This window comes from Miniopterus natalensis, chromosome 8, assembly GCF_054644295.1.
Source record: "Miniopterus natalensis isolate mMinNat1 chromosome 8, mMinNat1.hap1, whole genome shotgun sequence".
Lineage (NCBI taxonomy): Eukaryota > Metazoa > Chordata > Mammalia > Chiroptera > Miniopteridae > Miniopterus > Miniopterus natalensis.
Genome location: NC_142088.1, coordinates 40,678,418 through 40,698,964, shown reverse-complemented (window position 1 = coordinate 40,698,964; position 20,547 = coordinate 40,678,418). Strand labels below are relative to the sequence as shown.

At 41.1% G+C, this 20,547-nt stretch overlaps 1 protein-coding gene across 1 annotated transcript in view; it reads left to right on the top strand.

Moving 5' to 3' along the window:
- The window catches only part of RAPGEF4 (Rap guanine nucleotide exchange factor 4), a 212,942-nt gene that overhangs the window by 95,368 nt on the left and 97,027 nt on the right, over nucleotides 1-20,547 (top strand). The window contains exons 4-5 of the mRNA XM_016205212.2: nucleotides 4,025-4,097; nucleotides 7,849-7,868. Coding sequence (XP_016060698.2) covers nucleotides 4,040-4,097; nucleotides 7,849-7,868 — 78 coding nt within the window. The 5' untranslated portion in view covers nucleotides 4,025-4,039. The remainder of the gene's footprint in view (nucleotides 1-4,024; nucleotides 4,098-7,848; nucleotides 7,869-20,547) is intronic.

Genomic DNA, 20,547 nt, shown 5'->3' with positions numbered 1-20,547 from the left:
CCGGGCCTGCCCTGCTGGCTGCCACCCCGGGGGGCTGCACACTTTAGTGTGAGAAGGTCAGCACTGTGGTGCATCTCAGTGAAATCCTTAATACCTGTAGTTCTGATAAACCTTTCAGGTATGGAACAACCTTCACGTGGCCAATCCACAACCACAGAAGCCTTCCTCACAGAGAGTAGAGTCCTGATACTTCCTAGACAAATCCTAAATTGTCTCTGTTGATTCTTCAGAGATCTTTGAGTGACCTCTATCTGGCTGGAAGTTTAGAGATTATTTAATCTTGTGGTTTGGAAACTTCTGTTTTTAAAAAAAGCAAAAGTCATCTTTCAAATGAAATTGCTCTTGGAACCTTATCAAACATAAAAGTGAAAACACTAGTTTACCTGGGGGCTGAAGGCTCTGTTTGCATGGGGCCCTTGCCTGCAGGAATTCGGGGCTCTGCTGAAGGACAAGGTTCCGAACCCCTGGATCAGATTCAGAGCACTTGTTTACAGATAAGGAGACTGAGGCCAGAGAGCTCAGAGGATGTGTTTGTGCTGACTCAGCTGATTAGCAACAAAGCCAGGAGTAGATCCTAAGAATGAAGCCTACCGAGCTCTTCCAAGACTCTTGAAGGCCCTTGTGGTTTTCATGTGCTGTGAATACTATATCCTAACTGCTCTCAGAGGTCCTGGAGGGCTGGGGAGTGGGAATGTTGAGGAGAACTCCAGCCAGGGGCCTTCCATGGTGTGGGTCAGTGTCCATGGCAGTTAAAGGCATAGCTCTTTCCCAGTGCATATGGCGATTTAAGAATGGTTGGGTCAGGCCATTGAAGCTGTTGTAGTGTTAGAGTATGTTGGGATCCAGGGAAAGGCTCTGCAAGGGAATGTCAACCAGGGGCCCAAAGAAGGCATTATCAAAGGACTCAGCCAGGCCACTATACACCTCAGCGGCCGGGGTGGTGGAGGTGTGTAGGAATGACATTGAGTAACCACCATACAAATGTGCTGGGTCACCTCTGAAGAACTACTGACCTCAGGTTTAAGCTGGCCTTGTGCTGACTGTCATGTGGGCGCCTTATTAATCATGGCTTTGGTAATTCCCATTCGTTTTATTCTGGTTCTCAGAAAGCTTGAAGTGGCTTTTAATCTTCTATGAAGATACGAACTACTCCACGATCTAGATTTACTAATACAGTCACCTCTCATTTTTCAATACATCACTTCAGTGCCAATAAGCCCTATGACAAGGAAGCCCAGTACCTAACTCCCCAATTTCCCCACCTCTGGAGGATTTTATAGTCAAAGGGTGTTACTCCCACCTCCACTGTTAACTAAGAGAGAAGAGCTGTCTTCTCATTCCCCTGTTGCCACTATCCCTTGCTGCCAGGCACCATGCACATTCAGATGACTGCCACTGAAGACCACTGCAGGCCAGCCAACCTACCAGTCCAGCCTCTGGGCAGACAGGCACAGTGGGTGATCCCCCGGCCTCAGCCAGGAACGAACAGTGAAAACTGAGTCTCTCTCCCACGTGACCCTCAGCTACCCAGATCTCTTTCCCAGAGACACTCATTGTTGCTACTTTCTTGTATATCCATCCAGAAAGAGTCTATACATTTACAGATCTTTATGGATGTTCACAAACACACATCTATTCTTTTATTTCTACAAAATAGTAGCATACTCTACACATAGTGCTGTAGTTTGCTTTTAAAATTTTTGACAATATATTGTGGAGATCACTTCATATCGGCACATGTGGTGGTGCTTCGTTCTTTTTCATGGCTGTGTAATATTCCAACATCATCTGTTTATCAAGAAATAACCCATCTTCATCTACTTCTCAGGAAGTAACCCAGATGTTATCTACTTTGTGGACGTTTGGATTATTTCCTGCTTGTTGTTGTTGTTTTGTTTGCTATTATAAACAGATAGGTGTGTTTACATATGTATTCTTGTATTTTAGGAGGCTCTACCTCTGTCCTCTAAGGGAGGCTCCTTGCTCAGTCAAAGGAATTACTCATTTTAAAATGTGACAGATACTTCTAAATTGCCTTCCACTGAGGTTGTATCATTTTATACTCCAATAAGCAGTATATGAGAGAACTTGTTTTCCACATTCTCACTAATAATGTTATCTAACTTTTTGAAACCTCTCCAAATCTGACAAGTAAAATATGATACTGCACTATAGTTTGAACGTGCCTTTCTGTCAGTGTCTAGGGCACTGTCTGCACATAGTAGGTGCTCAATGTGTCCTGAGCTCCAGCCCGCACTCGGGCTCCCAAAGGGCTGCTCTTTTTTTCTGTTCCCAGGAGCTGCCTCTGTGGTGATGTGCCCCATGAGCGAGCAACAGCCCACAGGCTATGGAGCTGAAGGAAGGCGAAGTCCCATTCATTCAGGGGTCAAGAAGGTGCTTCCCTGGAGTTCATGAGAATTGACATTGAGGTGCCTGAGACAAAGGACACCCTCAGCATCCAAAACATTTCTAAGCAAAGCACAATTGCTCCTTTAATTTACATGAATTCTTTCTTTTAGGCGCCCAGTAGGGAGTTGCTAACAGTAAGAGGAACTTACAGTAATTCAAAAGGCTGTGTGTGGGGAGGCGGCCACAAAGTCTTCTTAGAACAAATCCCCATCCCTGTCTCCTCTCTTTGGGCCTGTTTTGTTCTGAGTCCAGCAGGATATCATGCCGAGAAATGTGTTTAATCAATGCTCTCTGGTGAGGAGGAAGAGTAGACGGTGTCATGAGAAAGAAGGGAATCAGAATTGGGAAGTCATCAAAGGAAATGTCAGGAATTCAGGGTGCAAGATTGGTCCTGCGGGCATGTTTGAGTGTTGAGGTAATTCTGAGGCAGAGAAATTCATGATTTTTAATGTTTGCATGCAGGTGTTGGTATAGTTGCCTCGGAATGACAGCAAAAATGGATTAAGAAATAAAAGCTAGTCACATCTTGACTGGAAGAAGGCTCTTTTGAGAAATCATCAATGTTACATTACAAACACCATTCAAATATACCAAATGGGCCAGATGGTTGCTCGAATATTGCAGATTGCCAGCTGCCCATTGCTACAGATGAAGTCTTTTCTGCTGACGCCTGCGTAACCCACCAGCACATCATAGAGTGTTGATTCTTTTGATGCAGGTTAACATTTGTGTCATCATAGTTAGAAACCATAAATATACATGACACCCTGCAATAAATAGAATTGCCCAGCTTTCATTCGGAAAGGGGAGGAGGCTGTGTTATTACCTGACAAGAGAGGATGTCTAATATTCCTTTAGCATTCTTAGTAAATGCCACACCGCTCTCATAGGATGCTCTAGATCGCTTTACGCTCACCACGCCTTCAGAACAGAACAGAACCGACCTTGAGGGCTAATAGACATCCCTGAGCCCCAGGTTTTAAGGCATACCTGGACCGAAAGTCAGGGGGATACAATTCAGGGGAATCCAAACAGTTCTAAACGAAGCCAGACTCTTCTATTTGACAACATAGCAACAGTTCCTTGGAGGTCACAAAACGGGCAGGTGTACTTTGTAAAAGGAAGTAGGTAAATGAAAGCAAATCAGCTTCTTTCAAAGCAGACCTTTTCTAAGGATGCATTTCTTTTTGCTTTGAAAGAAAACTGATTCAGTGTCATTCACCTATTTAGTTGTATCTGCATCTATAAAAACTAAGTGTTTTTCCCCTCTGCCAAAACCTGAGCATGTGTTTGTAGGAGTGAGAAGCAGGGCAGGAGGTGGAGGGAGGGTAAAAGACTACACAATTCAGTTAATCAGTCACAAATACATAAATGAGTTGCCTGAGATAGCCCCCCTCCGTGCTGGGGGCACACTCAGCCCTACCCAGGAGGACCTCTTTAGAATGCAGCATCTTTATTTTAGGCCACTGATCCCAGATAGCATGTTTCAAGGCGCTATAAATACAAGACTCAGATGCTTCCCGATGACTAACGTTTCTGCTTTTTAACGTGTAAATAAATGAATGTGCCAAGTGAGTAAATATCTGTGCATTGAGTTTACAATCTTGTCTTTCAGAAATATCGACAGTACATGGCAGGACTTCTGGCTCCTCCTTATGGTGTTATGGAAACGGGCTCTAACAATGACAGTAAGTGAAAAACGTGAACATTTTGTATCTAAAAATGTGGTGTGTGGTGTGTGTTTTCATGTGACAAAAAAATAAGTCCTACACCAGCTTGACAGATTAAGTTTCCAGACTCTTGTGGATAAACAGACTTGCCAGCCCACATGGGTTATTTTTTAAATTGTTAACAGTATTAGTTTGCGGCTTTCGCTGATGTTCTGGTGCTAGTTGAAACTTCAGCATACTTAGAGTGCTCTCTCAGAATCTCTTCGTTTTAGAGCAAAATCTAGTGTTGTTTCTGGGCTCTTTTAAAAATGGGATTTATGAGCGTTGTTTATCTTGGACACTTTACACCCGAGAGCCCCGCCTCTTGCTCATGTTGATGTTATTGATCAAGGAGGGAAGCTGCGTGAGTCAGTGTTCTCCTTAAATCACAGCCTCTCCAAACTCCAGGCCTTTCATAAGAGACCAGCCTCTATATGATCAAAAAAGAAAGGCAGTTTTTCTCTGTGATGCACTTTTCTAGCAGGTTCCCACTAGACTCCAAGAAATCTCGTGTCCTGAATCTGTTTATCTGTTTGTGCGTGCTGGAAGCATCTGGTTAGCACTCATTACTGTCCCTGGGAGACGCTCGTTGCATCTCTAAGCCCCCTTATTTGGCTCCTGCACGTTTACATGTGACAAGGTACCAAGTACTGGGGTTTTTTGACACAGTGACAGAGCAGGCAGCACTTCCACTCCAGGCACCTTCAGAGCCCGAGCATCACCCTTCGGGTCCTCTTCCTTGCTCCTCGAGTCTGCATCTTAATCCCGGACGTGTCACTTTGTACAGGTGATTCTCCTTCCAGCTGGACCGAGACCTGAGCGAGCTTCCTCACCTTCCTCCTCTGCTCCGCAATTCCTGTGCGGCCTCTGCGCCTCCTGTTTCTTTTCTGTCCTGGGGGAGAAGGGCAGGTCCTTCTTTCCTTTGCTCCCCTGCTTTGACTTTTCTCTCCTGGCTGATCAAGGGCTGGCTGGCTCATGAGGAGTGCCTGAGTTGAAGTCCCAGCTGTGCTGTCTTCAAGCTGTGTGATGTTGGGCAAAGCACTTAGTCTCTCTGTGCCTCAGTTTCCTCACAGGATTATTGTGAGGATTAAATGAAGCAAAACTTGTCAAGAGTTCCAAGCATATAATTAGCACCCAAAGGGTGTTAGCTCTTATTTCCTCACCACCAGTCACTCTTTAACCCCTTCAAGTCTATCTTCTGCCCCATACTTCTTGACTCAAATTACTCTGCAGCTTCCACTGACCAATAACCAGACTCAGTCATTACCACTCCCAGCCTCTCCAACTTTGAGTGAGACTTTCCACGCCAAGACTCCATCCAGGTTTCAGGCTCCACTGCACCATCCTGGTTTCCTTGTATCTCTCTTGGTCACTTGCATGTTTGTCTCTTTTATAGGTTCTTCCTTTCATTCAAAGGTTTTAGGCATTACTCAAGAGTCTAGCCTTTGCTGTTTTCTCTATACTTTCTCATGACCATTGCATCCTTTCTTGCAATTGATAGCAGTACTTCCCCAACCAATACCTGTGATTCCTCCAAAGGGCAGCCTAGCTTTCCAAATGACTGCTGGTTCTCTTTCCATCCAATGTCCTGTTGGCTTATTAAACTCCACATGTCAGTAACAGAACACATCCTGATTCTCACAAAACCAATCCTTCTTCTGCAAGTGCATTTTCATTCATAATTGCTCTTCTCCATGAACCAGGCTTTAAACCCCAGCTGTTCTGGAGCCCTCCTTTCTCTTACCTCCACTCACTGAGGTTAGTCACGTGTCCATCCCCTGCTCCCCTTTTTGTCCTGTTCACATTCTTTCATTTCTGTTCCCTCCACAACCACCTGGCTGAGGGCTTCATCACTCTTGACCTGAGGGCAAGAATGACTTCGCTGGCTCTAGCCTTCAGTATCTCGCATCTGGTCTACCCTATGCTTACCTGACTTATGCAGAACTTTTTAGACATTTACTTTCTGTTGTGAAAAATTTCAGACATACAGGATGATACAGTTAACACCCATGTTCTTATCACTGCAATTTAATTAATAGCTTAATATTTAAATAGTATGTATTTATTAACTTAATGTGTATTTTAAAATTAATATTTTGCTATAATTCTTTCTTTTAATCATACACATTTTGCACCACATGCTTCAACAGGTATTTTTGAAAATAAAAACTTTTCCATGCATGATCTTAACACTTTTATCACATATAATAACTGGTATGGTTTTCCTTAATAATATCTACTACCTAGTGCATATTCACATTTCCCCAACTGAATATCTTTATAGCTCATTGCTCAAACTGGACCTCAAACAAGGACCTGCCATTGAACCTTGTTTTTATGTCTTAAGTGCCTGTTACTTATGAACAGTCCCTTTCCTTCTTTTTCCTGTTGCTCAAAACAACTGAATAATTGTTTGTCACTTGCCATGGAAGGTGAATTCTAGGACTGCTAATGCCTTAGCCCAACTCTCAAGTTCCTGCATGGCCCCAAGTCACCTTTTCAATATAATTTCTCTATAGAGACCCTAATTTCCAGGCACTCATTTATGGTGATTTGTGCAACCGTGTATTTCTCTTATTAAACCTCCCAAGATGTAAGCCACACTCCTGTATCTCCTCATTCAGTCAATTCCAGTTCTTTCAAGTGGTTGTTGAATGAATGGGTGGGTGGGTGGGTGAGTGGGTGGATGGATGGATGGATGGATGGATGGATGGATGGATTCAGGATGAGTTTCAGAGTGTAGACATTAAGCCACCCTTACTTCTGACACATCTGGGCAGTGATGACAAACCTGCCCATTATATTCTCTGTTTATATCCTGGTGCTATCCCAGTTTGGGAGCCAACGTGTGACTCGGGAATGTTTCCAAATAGTCTTTTCCATTCTTTTCTCTCCTGAACTGTACTGCTGCCCATTAGATGGACACGCTCAGTTCTTTTCATGACAGTATTGTAAATCAGTATAGTCTCATATTAAACACAGAATGTTGTTTACTCAGAATTTGGACCTATAGTACTATACTTTAACACGGCAAACCACCTCTCACTGCCCCCAGTGGTTCGAAACTAAAGTGCAGAGGACCGGGACCTGCCTGTAGTAGATGCTCGTGAAATGTGTGCAAATGAATGAACAAAGAAGTGAATGGATGAATGTTTAACTCTTTTGCTCAGAAAACTGAGATAGCCCTGGAAACAGCGATTGCCCTGCTCAGCCCTGACCTGGAGGCAGCAGGAGTTTGCTTCCAGTGGGTTTTTCCCCGATGGAAGATGTTTCTGGTGGGTTTCATGTGCAAGCTGTCCCTAGGTTCAGATCCCTGGAGCAGTGTGATGTGAGGTGGTCTGAAATGTAAAAATACAAACATGCCACTTATACTTGATATATCTGTTTGAAATTCTAAGTGTTCTAGTGCCCAAGACAGAGGACCTAGTTGCTCCCATGGTGGAAATGAGTCAGGGATACATTTCTACCTCTGGAAAAGTAAAGCAAATGGGAGAAAAGCAAAGTCAGCCTAAGATTTTGTTGTCTGGCTCTCAGCCCCGGCTCATTCCTTGATTTATTTATGTTACAGATGTGATAGCTGCTGCTCTTTTTCTAAGCAGCGTTATGTAGTTTGTTTGTTTGTTTTTTAAAAACACCAAAATTTTACTTGGTTTGATTCAGCAGAGGATTTCAGTTCCATTTTACGGATTGATCTTACAGTCATGCTTTCTCTCTCCTTTTCCTCTTCTAGGGATTCCTGACAAGGAGAATGTGAGTAGCTACTCTCTCTGCCTAGCTCCTAAAAACTGTCAAAAGGTAAAAAATAATCATGGTAACCTCGCCAGCAAAGAGAGCTCTTTATCCACACTCAACAGAGCAGTAAATACTGTTCTAATCTTATTCTGGCATCTTTGGTCAGTCACTTTGATGTATAAAGGTGAGAAGGTCATTACCATGGCATGGTCGTCACATGCCCTTGACATTAAGTAGCCCAAAAAAAGGTTATTCCAGGGGCAACGAGTCCAAGTGTTGTTTTCTTTTTCCCACGATGCGTACAGAGCAGTAGAACAAATCACTAGGTTAATGGCCTGTAGAAAATGTGTTGTTTTTTCTTTGTAGGAATACAAAATATGAAATTCAGGGTCAGATGATGAATTTGCCTAATTGTATTCAGGTACATTAAAGTTATTATTTCCCTTTGGAAGCTGAAAATAATTAGTTGCTGTAGTAGTTTAGGGAAAAGAGGTGAGTGTAGAAGGTTTAGAAACCTTTCCTAAGGAACAGTACCAAGCATGCGTTCTAATGATGGTAGTGCCATAGTGACATCACCTTTGCATGTAAATAATCATAATGATGTTAATTATATTAACTGGACTCTAAAATTAGACAACATGGAAGGGTTACTGATGGAAGCGTCTCGTGATTCATCTGAAGCGGGGCTTGGTGGCTCTCAGATGGGTCATCTTGCCAGTTGTGTTCCTTGATTGCTAGACCCAAGTGGCAATGTTACAAAATGGTCACCCTTTTCTTTCCCTGCTTTCAGTCCTATGTCTGCGGGCTAAGACATTGTCTTAATTAAATTCAGATTCTTTCTGTGTTCCTTTTCAGAAATCTGACTCTAGCTTTCTTTGGGTCTTCCTCTTCTCATAGTCTTGGTTTTAAAGGCCTGGGTGGGAACTCTGGACCATTGCTGTCCCACTACAAATTTGGGGTCAAGACCCAGCAGTGTCGCTTCAAATGTCACACCAAAATTTTACTTGGCTTGTTTCAGCAAAGGATTTTGGTTCCTCCCTGGTGGGCCCTGTGCAAGCTGCTTGGCTTCTCCAAACATTCTTGCCTTATCTTCAAAATGTGGGTGTTAGTCCTGATTATCCTAAAAGGCCATTATGAATATTGAATGAGATAGTCTGTGGGAAACATAGAGACATTACAGTAGAGCTCAGTAAATGTTAGGACTATTATTATAATTATTATTTTCTCAAGCCTTCTATCATTTTCTAGCTATCTTTCCTTGCCTGAAAATGTCCTGTCCTTTATAAAATAACTGTTTTTGAGGGACTTTTTTGCCTTTATGGCTCTCTTTAAAGTACCTTTCTTCAGTGAAACTTTCCATTGATCATTTGCCATTTAAAAGGATATCTTTAGCCGCAGAAAACTGTATGGTGATTACCAGAGGGAAAGAGGGTAGGGGAAGTAGAAGAGGGTATGGGGGGTGGTGATGGAAGAAGACTTGACTTGGGGTGGTGAACACACAATACAGTATACAGATGATATACTATAGAATTGGATACCCGAAACCTATATAATTTTATTAATCAATTTCACCCCAATAAATTCAATTAAAAAAAACAAAAACTGTGTGTGTTGGATAAAGTTCTAGATAACCAGGTTCATGGAGAGTCTAAAGCCATAGCCTTTAGAGCCCAAAGTGACACACTGATTCTGCCACCAGTTTGGACACGTATGTCCCAAAATACACTGTAACAAAAAGTACACAGGTCATCAGCCAAATGAAGATGATAAAAGGGCCTGCTGCTTCCTCCTCCAGGGACTATCAGTGATGTGGAAAGCGCACAGAATGGCCAAACCCCAGGGGGTCTAAAATAACCGAAGCTTCAAAAGGAAGCTCTTTTCTCTTAGGCCTCTGGTGACCTTTAGTTTGGACCTCCCTGCAGTGGGACAACAGGCTCAACATTCTAAGCAGAAAGTCTACCAGCTGTCATCATGTAGCTCACTTTGTGACAAAATAGGAATTTGAAGCTTGTAGCAAGTTAGGTACAATGATTTAGGGGTTGGCCAGGCAGTTTCCCCTGTATTAGTTGTGCTGTCTGCTTATTTGCATTTGTTTGGGCCATTCTGTGTCACATCTTCTGGCAAAAGGAAAAACACACGTTTTCTCCATCAGCAAATAGAGTGGATGTAATGCCACCCTGTACTCTCAGGAAGCCTCTCCAGTGCCATCAGTCAAAGTACAGCAAATGAGATGAAAGACGTTCGTGAGCAGAGTTGAAACTCTAGAAAGATAAAAAGAAGCTTAAGATCCTTAAAGTGGTGTTCATTTAAGTTTTTCCTTTAGAAGAGACAAGTTGTGTTGTGATGGTTTCTTTTAATACTTTACCTTCTTTAACTACAATGCTGGGCAATATTATATTCCCTTTATGTTTCTAAATAGCAATAATACGCCTGTGACTGAAAAAAAAGCTCTTAGACTATTATTTCGGTGTCCAAACAGAGTCTTTGTGGAAAGAATATATTCTCCTTTCCAGCTCTTACTCTCGATTTTGTTAATCACCATGTTCAACTTTTAATAAAATATGCAGACGTCAGTAAGTAGTGTTTTTTACTTGCCTTGCCAGCTATATTTTATTTCCAGACCAGGATTACCTTGCATAAAAGAACTTTCTTTTGATAAATCGTACTTTTGTAGAAACAAATGGGCTGGCAGTTAATTTGCTGGATTATGTTGTTTATTACTTATTGTAATTGATAGAGATTCTTGACTTTAGATACCACAGGATACTGGAACCTATAAAATAATTGATGAAAATATTAGAAAAACGACCGTTGAGCCAATAAAGCAAGTAGACTATTTTGATAGGGTTGTGATTGTTTGGGGCTGTTGGGTTTATAAAGAATTTTTTTTCTTTGATCTGTTTAAGTTGTATATTTTCTGTTTCCTATCTGTGCCATACCTGACTGCCCATGTTCAACACAAAAGCTAAAATAATCACAGTAAAAGAAAGCTTTATGGTTGAACATTACGGTTGCCCTTAGAAAGAATGAGCTTGTCTGTAATTTTTGCTACTTACGTAGATTGTGTTGCTTGCTGTGCTGTGTCCTTTTGGGAGACAACTGCTATGGAGTTTCGCAGTCTTAGAAGTTTATGCTTTTCTTCTTAAATGTGCAAGAAGCCAGAAAATAAACTCAGGAAGGTTTTACAAAGTAATCCCATTTCCTGACTTATAACATCTTGCTCCCAAAAAGATCATCTGAGATCTTTATTTTTTAGGCAGTTATAGTATTGATTGTGTCACCAGCAAGCTTCTTGCTAGATACGAGAGAGTACTTCCCAGTATAAAACACTCTCAATGCAGAGGTCAAAGGTTTCCACAGCGCTAGAGGAACTGATGCTGGCTATTAGTAATGAGCAAGCTCGGGGGAGGGCCTTATAAAACTATTTGTAGGTCTCATTTAAAAAAGATGACTTTAAGTTTGTCAAACTTTTAAAAATCACAGGTCACCCAGCCGGGCGTGGCTCAGCGGTTGAGCGTCGACCTAGGATCCAGGCGATCAGGGTTCGATTCCCGGTCAGGGCACATGCCCGGGTTGCGGGCTCAATCCCCAATGACACTCTTATCATTGATGTTTCTGTCTGTCTGTCTGTCTCTCTCCTTTCCTCTCTCTGAAATCAATAAAAATATATTTAAAATAATAATAAAAAATAAAATAAAAATCACAGGTCATTTATATGAAGAATGATTTTCAGAAATTATTATAAAGACATAAGGTTTTACATGGCAAATGGTAAGGAAGTAATCTACACAGTTTGTGAAAATTCTCATTAAGAAGAGGGTAATAAATAAAGTAATAATAAACAACTATTAGGGTTCAAAGGTTAGGAATTTTAGGTATTTTTAGGGACTATAATAACATTTATCTCTATTGCTCTTTTTCAAGGTGAGAGAAAACAAATTAGAATGTTTTACACCAAATAAATAACAACATCTTATTTTACAGTTATACGTTAGCTATGATCCTGGGCCAGATAAAGAAAACTGTAGGCGTGTATCCTGATACAAACTTAACCTGTAAAAAACTTAGACAATCCCACAAAACCCTGTAAAACCTTTCCACTTCACCTTTGGAACACCGACTGAGTGAAACGAGCAGTTTTCTGCAGAGCACAGAAGTTTTGAAAATCCTGCCTGAACAGGGCTGGCGCGCGCAGAGCTTATCGGGGTGTGTTGGCGAGTCCGCGGGCCTGCCCAGCCCGCTCCGGGCGAGAGTGGCTTCCCTGGGGCCGCCACCACCCTCGGACAGAACAGCACGGGTGTCACGTGGCTGGGGTGCAGGTCCCTGCACAGGAGAGCAAACCTCCCAAAGGCTGGAGACTCGGAAAACCCTGAGCCTCCTCGTTTTGATTGTTGAAGGACAAATTGCTTACCGCCCAAATGAAGATTAGACCTAGGGGCGGCTGACCCCGTTCCGTGCGACGTCTGGTGTGTAAATAGTCACTTCTTCAGCTGGCCTATTGGAATGCGTAGCTCAGCGAGCCAAGACTTGCTTTGCCCAGCCTCCTGGAGAACACCAGTGACAATGTCCAAGGTGCCAAGGACAGCTTCAGCTCTCTGAAGACGTGTTTGTGTTTGTGTTTGTGTTTGTGAGTTACGCGTTTTACGGGGCGCAGTGCCCCTGCTGAATTGTTTCTGCTTTTCAGTCCATCTGTTCCTCTCTGTTGTGAAAGCTGACCCTACCGTCTCTGTCTCTTGCTTCTGCGGTGGTATATTGATTGAATTTTTAGGGGAATGTGTGGTTGGCCTTCAGCTAAAGAGTAAACAGTGAATGCAGATGACATTCTAGGAGCCTAACCTGGTGTGTCGATCAGACCACGTGTTTGTTGCCTCTAACTGCTCTCAGCCAGGTTCACGGGACTTGCTTGCCGGGAGTTTGCTTGGCAAAGGGCCACGTATTGGGGTGCATTTGGGCGGTCCCTTGTTACCATATTTTAGAATTATGTTTATAATATTACGAATTACATTTGGTGATTGTTTTAATGTTCCGATTTTGGTTCCTCTACATTTAAAAAATTTCTTTGGGACATAGAACTTTTTCATGTTGCTGCCAGGCTGATAGTTTTTTCGGGTTGTCACTGATGGTTTTCTAGGGTTGCTTTGAATATATTCTCTTAATCATTTCTGTAATCAGAATTTGACTTGGCCAGATATCACAGAGAGAACCTGGATAGCGTTTAATAGTTAAACATCATCAGAATGAAAGAAATGAGATTTCCCAATCTCTTTAGCCAACAGCTTCTTCCGGTTCTCGCTTTAAAAAAAGAGCATGGCCTTGAGGTGAGCCTGCTCAGTATTAGCTCGCTGCTGAGAATTAGTTCCACTGTCAGCGGGGACGAGCAACATAATCTCATGTTGATAATTATGTGCTCTACTGCTGATCCCCAAGTTATGGGAGAGGGAATTGTCTTCAGAAATATCTCATCCTGTGCTGCAGGCAATTATGTTCATCACCAGTAACTTTGGGCTGCTAGCGCGTTTATCTCCACTGATTGTGAGAATAAAATATATAGTATCATTTATGTTTGATGACTTTGAATTTTTATTGTTCTTGTTTTGAGAAATTGAAACCAAATTATTTGCAAAATATGTCTTATGTTTAGGAGAGAAAATTGTAGTGTTCTCAGATTGGGTAAATTAATCTAGTGATTACATATCATTTAGGACTTGGATTCTCTTCTAATAACAATTCTGTGTCAGACAGGCTCCCCTGAGTCCATAGATATTAAAATATTCTGTACTCATGGTCTTTACCTTTAGGTAAGATTGCATTGAAGAGAGATAGACGGTAGATATGCACATGCACATACATGCATATATAGACACATACATATGTTTGATTATATAAATATATATTTAACTATTTCCATTCTTAAATTTTCAGGAAAGGAAGTTGTCAAGCCACCTTTAGTAATATGACCTGGCATTCATATTGCCAATTTTTATGAATGTTTAAGTTCTCTTCACTTCAACTTAGTTTTATTTTCTATTTTCCTTCAGTCAAAGAGTAATTCAGAAATACCCATAGAATATGCCATCTGTTTGCTCAAAAACCTTTCATTTATCATGGGTACATCCATCAATCCCAGGCCCATGTGGGGCTACTAAAATAAAATATGGTACCTTCAGGGAACTGCAGTCAGCAGATGGAGAAGTGTGAACACAAAAGTACAATGAAGTGTCACGGGCACATGTGGGCAGAATGTGGCATGAGGACATGGCCTTAGGAGCTCTCGGGCTTGAGTTGACGTCTAGCTCTGCCACTTACTACCTAAGTGAAGGTGGACAAGTTAGTTAACTTCCTTGGTCCTCTGTTTCCTCATCTACAGAGTAGGAGTAATGATAGTGTCTTACCCCAGGAGGCTTCCAGGGGGATTAATGAGATGAAGCGTGCCAAGCGCTCAGCCAGTGCTGCAAGCCACAGTGTGCTCTCAGGAGACACATGGGGGGTCTTTGCATTCTCAGGGAAGGGAGGGCTCAGAGCAGGCCTCACAGAGGAGGAAATGCTTGCATGCACTCTTGGTGGAAATGGATGTTATCCAGGTGGAAAGGAAAGGAGAATATTGCATAAACAAAGTAGCAGAGTTCCAGAACCTTCTCTTTTGAGGCTAATTTCATAGGATCTGAATTTAAAACTGTTCATTATTGTGGATACTCTGCTTTCTAGAATCCCTTTCAAAGTAATCCAAATCTGGCTTCCAAGCTTCAAGCATTTCCTGGTCTCAACAAAACACCATATTTTTAACCCCTCAAGCTTGATCTGTTTTGAATGCAGATGGGGAATGAGCTTGAATTTCCCACTATTTGTACCTCCCAATATCATGTTTTCTTTTTTAAACGACAGATCTAGATGGCTGATGCCTCAGAAGCCTGCTGTTCGCTCTGATCCCCAGCTCCTTTCCTGCAGTGATTGCCCCGTCGGTGCTCCCTCAGGCCTGATGTTCTCCTGTGTTCTTTCCCCCTTTCCTTGAATGAATCACTCAGCAAAGCTCTCTATTGAATCTTGCCCTCTTTTACCTTTTCCATTTGTCAAGGTCATTTTAAATTTCATTCCAGTTCTAAGTACCAGCCACCCCCACCCAAATGGGTATCATTGTCAAAATTAATAAGAATGCTTTTGATTCCATAGTAAAGGCATTGATCAGCATGTTAAATCTACCAGCATTCAGCAGATGACTTAACCTTGTGGAATTTAATTTGTACTAATTTATTTGTATACATGATAACATAATAACATTACTTAGGAAAATATACTATGAGGGGAATACTAGATAAAAAACAAGTACTAAGTCATTAAAGTCACTCTGTCATGCTTTTCACTCACCTGTAATTTGAAAGAAAAGGAAGAAGACATTTTCTATCTCAGGAGGCATTAGTATGAATGAGTTCAATACTCATTTATTTTTAGAGTCCATGTCCCCAGAAATGCATCAGTTTTTGTCCCTGGCACTTAATAGCCAGTGACATTGTACAAGTCACTTACCTCCATGAGCTTCAGTTTCCTCAGCGATAAAATGGTGATCCCTGAACTACCACAATAAAAGAATTTGGGGGACATCAATTAAGATAAAACGTGGGGAAAATCCCCAAACTTGACACCCCTCTAAAAAACACCACCACATCATATTGTCTGGAGCTTAATTCTAAATAAGATCATACCCTTGTCTGTAACCTCAGCCCGAGGACAGTTTTCTGGCCTGCAGGCTCACTGAGGTTGGCCAGTGGGTTCTGGTGTATATGGAGATTGGGTCTGGGAAGCTTTATAAAGTTGCTCTTGCATCCTGTTAGGACTCAGTCCAGTTCTGAGTTCTGGGAAGAACTTAGGATGCCAAACGGAAAGCCATCCATCTTAATGTCCATATAATTTGGCTCAGCCAGGAGAAGGAGAAATTCCCAAGTCACACCAAGCGCTCACTTGGTGCTGTAATTTGATAACTCGATCGCAGACAAAGTGAGGAAACCACACCCTAAGTTCACTGCAAAGATGAACCAGGATAGAGTCAGAGCAGGAACATGAAGATAGCTGAAGAAGGCGCCTGGCTTGTTTGGGGCCCAGCAGAGAATCATGGATGTTATCACAGCAGCCCACCCTGGACCTTCTAGTTTTAGGGTATGTGAGGTTTTTCAATATTATGTTTAATCAATCCTCTTAAAATGTTAAAGCATTGCAATGTCTAGTAAAGGGATTTGTAACATATATGCAAAAATGGCTCTGTCATTTGACAAGGTATTATTTTAAATGACTAAAGCAGATAATGGTCCCCCTCCCACTAACCCCCCAGCTTCCCATTTCCACAGCTTTGTATTTTGTAGGAGTTTTCTTCCTCTCTTCGGTGTCTCGTATATTCAGAAAAACACTTGGGCTCCCTCTGGTGGCCATTCCAATATTTCTGCATGTCTAACCTTAGCGCTGAAGTTTTAGTTACAGGACACAAAAGTTTTGGATGAAAGTGGAAATATTAACGGTACGTGTTATTTTTATTTGTAAGATACCCGGTACTTGGGATCTTCCAAATTGGAAGAAATATCCAATTCATTCATTCATTTGTCTTCCAATCTAATATGTTGTTGATCTTTGGCTTTCCAAAATAGAGGCGTATTTAGTCTGCAAGTTCATAGAAAAATATTTAATTCCAATCCTGTAAGTGAAACAGATGTTCTCAGGTAGTGATTCTATTACACAAGCAAGTTTTTATAGAATGCTTCCCATGTATTAAACCAGAGTTAGGTACTGTGGGAAACAATTTGTTACTTACCATTTAAAAATATATGAATATGCTCTTCTTTAACAGTTGGCAATGTTATATTATTTCTTTTTTCTTCTTTAAACCAAATCATATTTCCATTCTGTTTTCCCTAGAGAATTTTATCCTATTAAATGAATATTTTCTAGGCCAGATTACTTTTTAATTGTGTCAATGTTTTAGTCAATATACAGATTCAACAATAATAACATAGACCCAAGCATAAAAGTCACTTAAATAGAGGAAAATTTTCCTTCATGTGAACTGTCTAAATGTGAGCTTTCCAGGCTTAATATGGCACCCATGGTGCAAGGTACTTTTATGACTGAAAGTCTCTTCTTGATTGTCTTATTCTTACACTTTCATTTATCAAACATAAGTATATAAATTTAAATCTTAACATTTAAAAATTTCTCATGACTATAAATGTTACATTTTTTCTTCTGGATTGAGTTATAAGAATTAGTAGTAGTATACAGTTGTCAAAAAAAATAAATATTTAATAGATTTTTTAATAAATAATTGTTACATATTCAAGTAAATTATTATTGAAAATGCAAGACTGAGTGAGGTGGGTGCTTTTTAAAAATGAATTTGTTATCTATATACAATAGGGGTCTAACATTCATTCTATTCCATTCCTCTTCTTGGTTTTTGGATAAGTAAATACCGGGAAAGCCTGTTCACATAGGGAAGCCGATAGGAGTGGAGATAGTGTGAAATAGCAGTGTCACTGAATTCTGACTCCTGGGCAGCTAGCGCGGTACTTCATGGGGACAGGGGAAGATGGGATAGTCGCAGTGGGGACTGTGGGAGGAAGTGCATTCTAGATGGGTTTGGAAAATGGAGTTCATAGGATTTTCTAATGGGCTGAATGTGAGGAGAGAGAGAAAGAAGGGAGTCAAGGAGGGCTTCGGTGTTTGGGGCCTGACCTCAGATGCAGCTGCCGATAGCTCCGAAAGGGAAAGCTCAGGGTAAAGTGAGTTTGGAGGCCTGATCTGAAGGTCCCTGTACTGGACAGCATCCAGGAATGGGGTGTGATTATACTTTCGTTCTCTACGTCCTCGGTCCAGTCAATAGTTAATGGTAATAAACATTAGCAAGAGTGATAATGAGGTTGGATGTTGGGTGTTTATACTGAGTAACACGTACCTGGGGCATAAATGAAATTAGAATGTGTCTGAAAGAAATAAAAATAACGAGACAAAAATTAGCAAGAATTTTATTAGGTTTGTCACCTCACTCTGCTATATTTTGTAGCTTTTAAAAGAATTTGTGTTTGTAAGTAAACTCTGTGTAACTGCCAGTGTCTCCTTTTGAATGAATAGAAGCTTGGTGTATGGTGTATCTCAAGTACAAATAGCAAATGGACCGAGCTAACGAAGTGTTGCTTAATAGACATCCTCAGGGACCTAATTTAATGAATAGGTAGAGGGCTATTATTTGTAACTTAGCCCGCAAATTATTTCTATCTGAATCGGTGATTTTAAAGGTGATGGCCTGCTTGAAACAATTTGTTTTCTTAATTAGTTTAATCATTCTCTATAGTTTCTAATGCTACTAAATGGGATAATGACCCCTTTTTCTTAAATGAATTAATTTTTATAGCCTAGTCACAAATTTCCAATTAATAAAGTTTGAAGGAGTAAAGTAATTCCATAATAGGAGGGACAATTATCATATTTTATTTAATCCTGTTAAAATCAACTAACATTTATTAAGTGCCATGCGGGCACATGCTTTGTCTCTAGAGATACAAAGTCCAATACAACTAATTCTTGACTTCAAAGAACAAACAGCCTAATAGCCTTTACAGGCTAGGGGAGAGAGAGGTAAAACGACAGGTACATCAGCACGTGGTCCTGACAGAAATTAGTCAAGTGCCAGAATACCTCGCATATTGTACGAGCCACAGCACTTGGACCCGAAGGTCTGCTGAAACGGGACTGCTTCCAATTCCACCCTTGCCCCCAGCTTTCTCCCCTTCACGGGAATGCAGAGTTCCCCTGTAACTTTAGACTATGTCGGTTACAGGCGGCAGAAACCCCTATTAGGCTACTTCAAAAGCAAACAAGAGGGTAAGGTGGGACTCACAAGCCCCATCCACAGGACGAACAGGTCGTGGAGCTGGCCTTCAGCCGACAGAAGCCAAGGGCTCTGCTTATTTCTGCTTTGCCCCAGGCCCGGAAGCCTGGCCACCAACCGTTTCTGGTTCTTCCACGGCAGCTACAGTTAGAAAATCTTGAGGAAAGACACTGATTGATCTAGTGTGGGTCATGGGGTTCCTTCACCCCAACTCTGAGTCAGCCTGGGCTGAGCTCAAGACGGAGAGAAGGTCTGTGCCCAGAAAAATGGGGACCAGGAAATAGGGGCTGTTTGCCTGCTCTTTCCCAGGGAGACACAGTCAGCTGGCTACTGAAAAACCAGTCCCTTCCCTTGGTCCCTTCCTCAGATAACATCAGAGTGCAACAGCGTCTCACCTGGGGCTGGTCTTTCTCCCTTGTTTATGAAGAAGTAGGACAGAAGCACTTATGACGATAATGTTGACACAATGTTTTGCAACAGCTTTGATTGCAGTAAGCATTGTGCTTTAGAAATTCCATACATTCCATCCAGAGTTATAATTTCTTTTTCCTGTCTTCTTAACGTGTGTGATGTGGAAATGAACAAGATTTGATCTTAAGTCTTTTGAGATACTTAGAGGTGGATTCTGAACCAGCAGATGATGTAAGCAATTCTATTTGTCCTAGATATAGGAATTCTTTTTTATCTGTTTGATTTTAAGTCTTTAACATCTATGAGCCAAATTTACATTCAGATGAGTCACTGAAGCTTATATGGTGGGCCTAAAAGGAAATGTTTGTGCCAAGAGTCTAAAATGAAGTCTAGCAAGACAGTGGATTTTTCAAACAATGGTTACCTTTTCCTGGTCATAAATATAGTAGAGTTTAAATTGACTATTTGGAAACATAAAACTATTTTAAACATCTCCCATAAATCCCACCACCCAGAGCTCTGTGTATTTATATATTTAATATATAGAAACAAAATTTGGTTTACAATATATATATATAGTTTCGTAGCCTACATTTTGCAGTTAACTTTTTAAAGGACTATTTTATTATTTAATATTGTCTTGACCATTTTGGAGAATGAATTTCCTCTGCAACAATTTTTTTCCAGACAGCAATATGTATCTTGTAAAAGCTAGTTTTCACGCCATCCCCTTCCCATTTTTGGAATTATTTTGTTTGCATTACTGTTCTTCCTTCCTTTCTGACATTCTGAATTTTCCTCTGGCATTATTCCCTTTATGTGTGAAAAACTACCTTTAGGAATTCTTGTAAAACAGATCAGCTGGCCACCAATTTCCCTAAATTTTCCTTTATCTGGGAATGTCTTTTTTTTTTTTTTTTTTTAACCTTCATTCCTAATGGATATTTTCTCTGGATACAGAATTATGAGTTGACAGTTTTAATCTTTCAGCATTTTTTATGAACCAGTATTGATACGTTATCATTAAAGTCCATTGTTTATTCAGGTTTCTTTTCTTTTTACATGGTGTCATTTTCTGTTCCAGGATCCCATCCAGAATATCACTTTACATGTTGTGGCCCTGTCACCTTAGGCTCTTGTAGGTTTCTCAGATTTTCCTTGCTGATGACTGACAGATTTGAGAGATACCGATCAGGTGTTTAGGCAGATGTCCCTCAATTGTGATATGACTGGCTTTTTTCCATTAGACTTAGATTATTGGTTTTGAGGGTGGAAATACCACAGAGGTACCATTTTCATCACATCATATCAAGAATACATATGGTCAGTATGGTTTATCACTGTTGATGTTGACCTTGATTACCTGATTAAGGCAGTATTGCCAGTTTTTCCACTGTGAAGCCACTCTCCCCCGCTGCT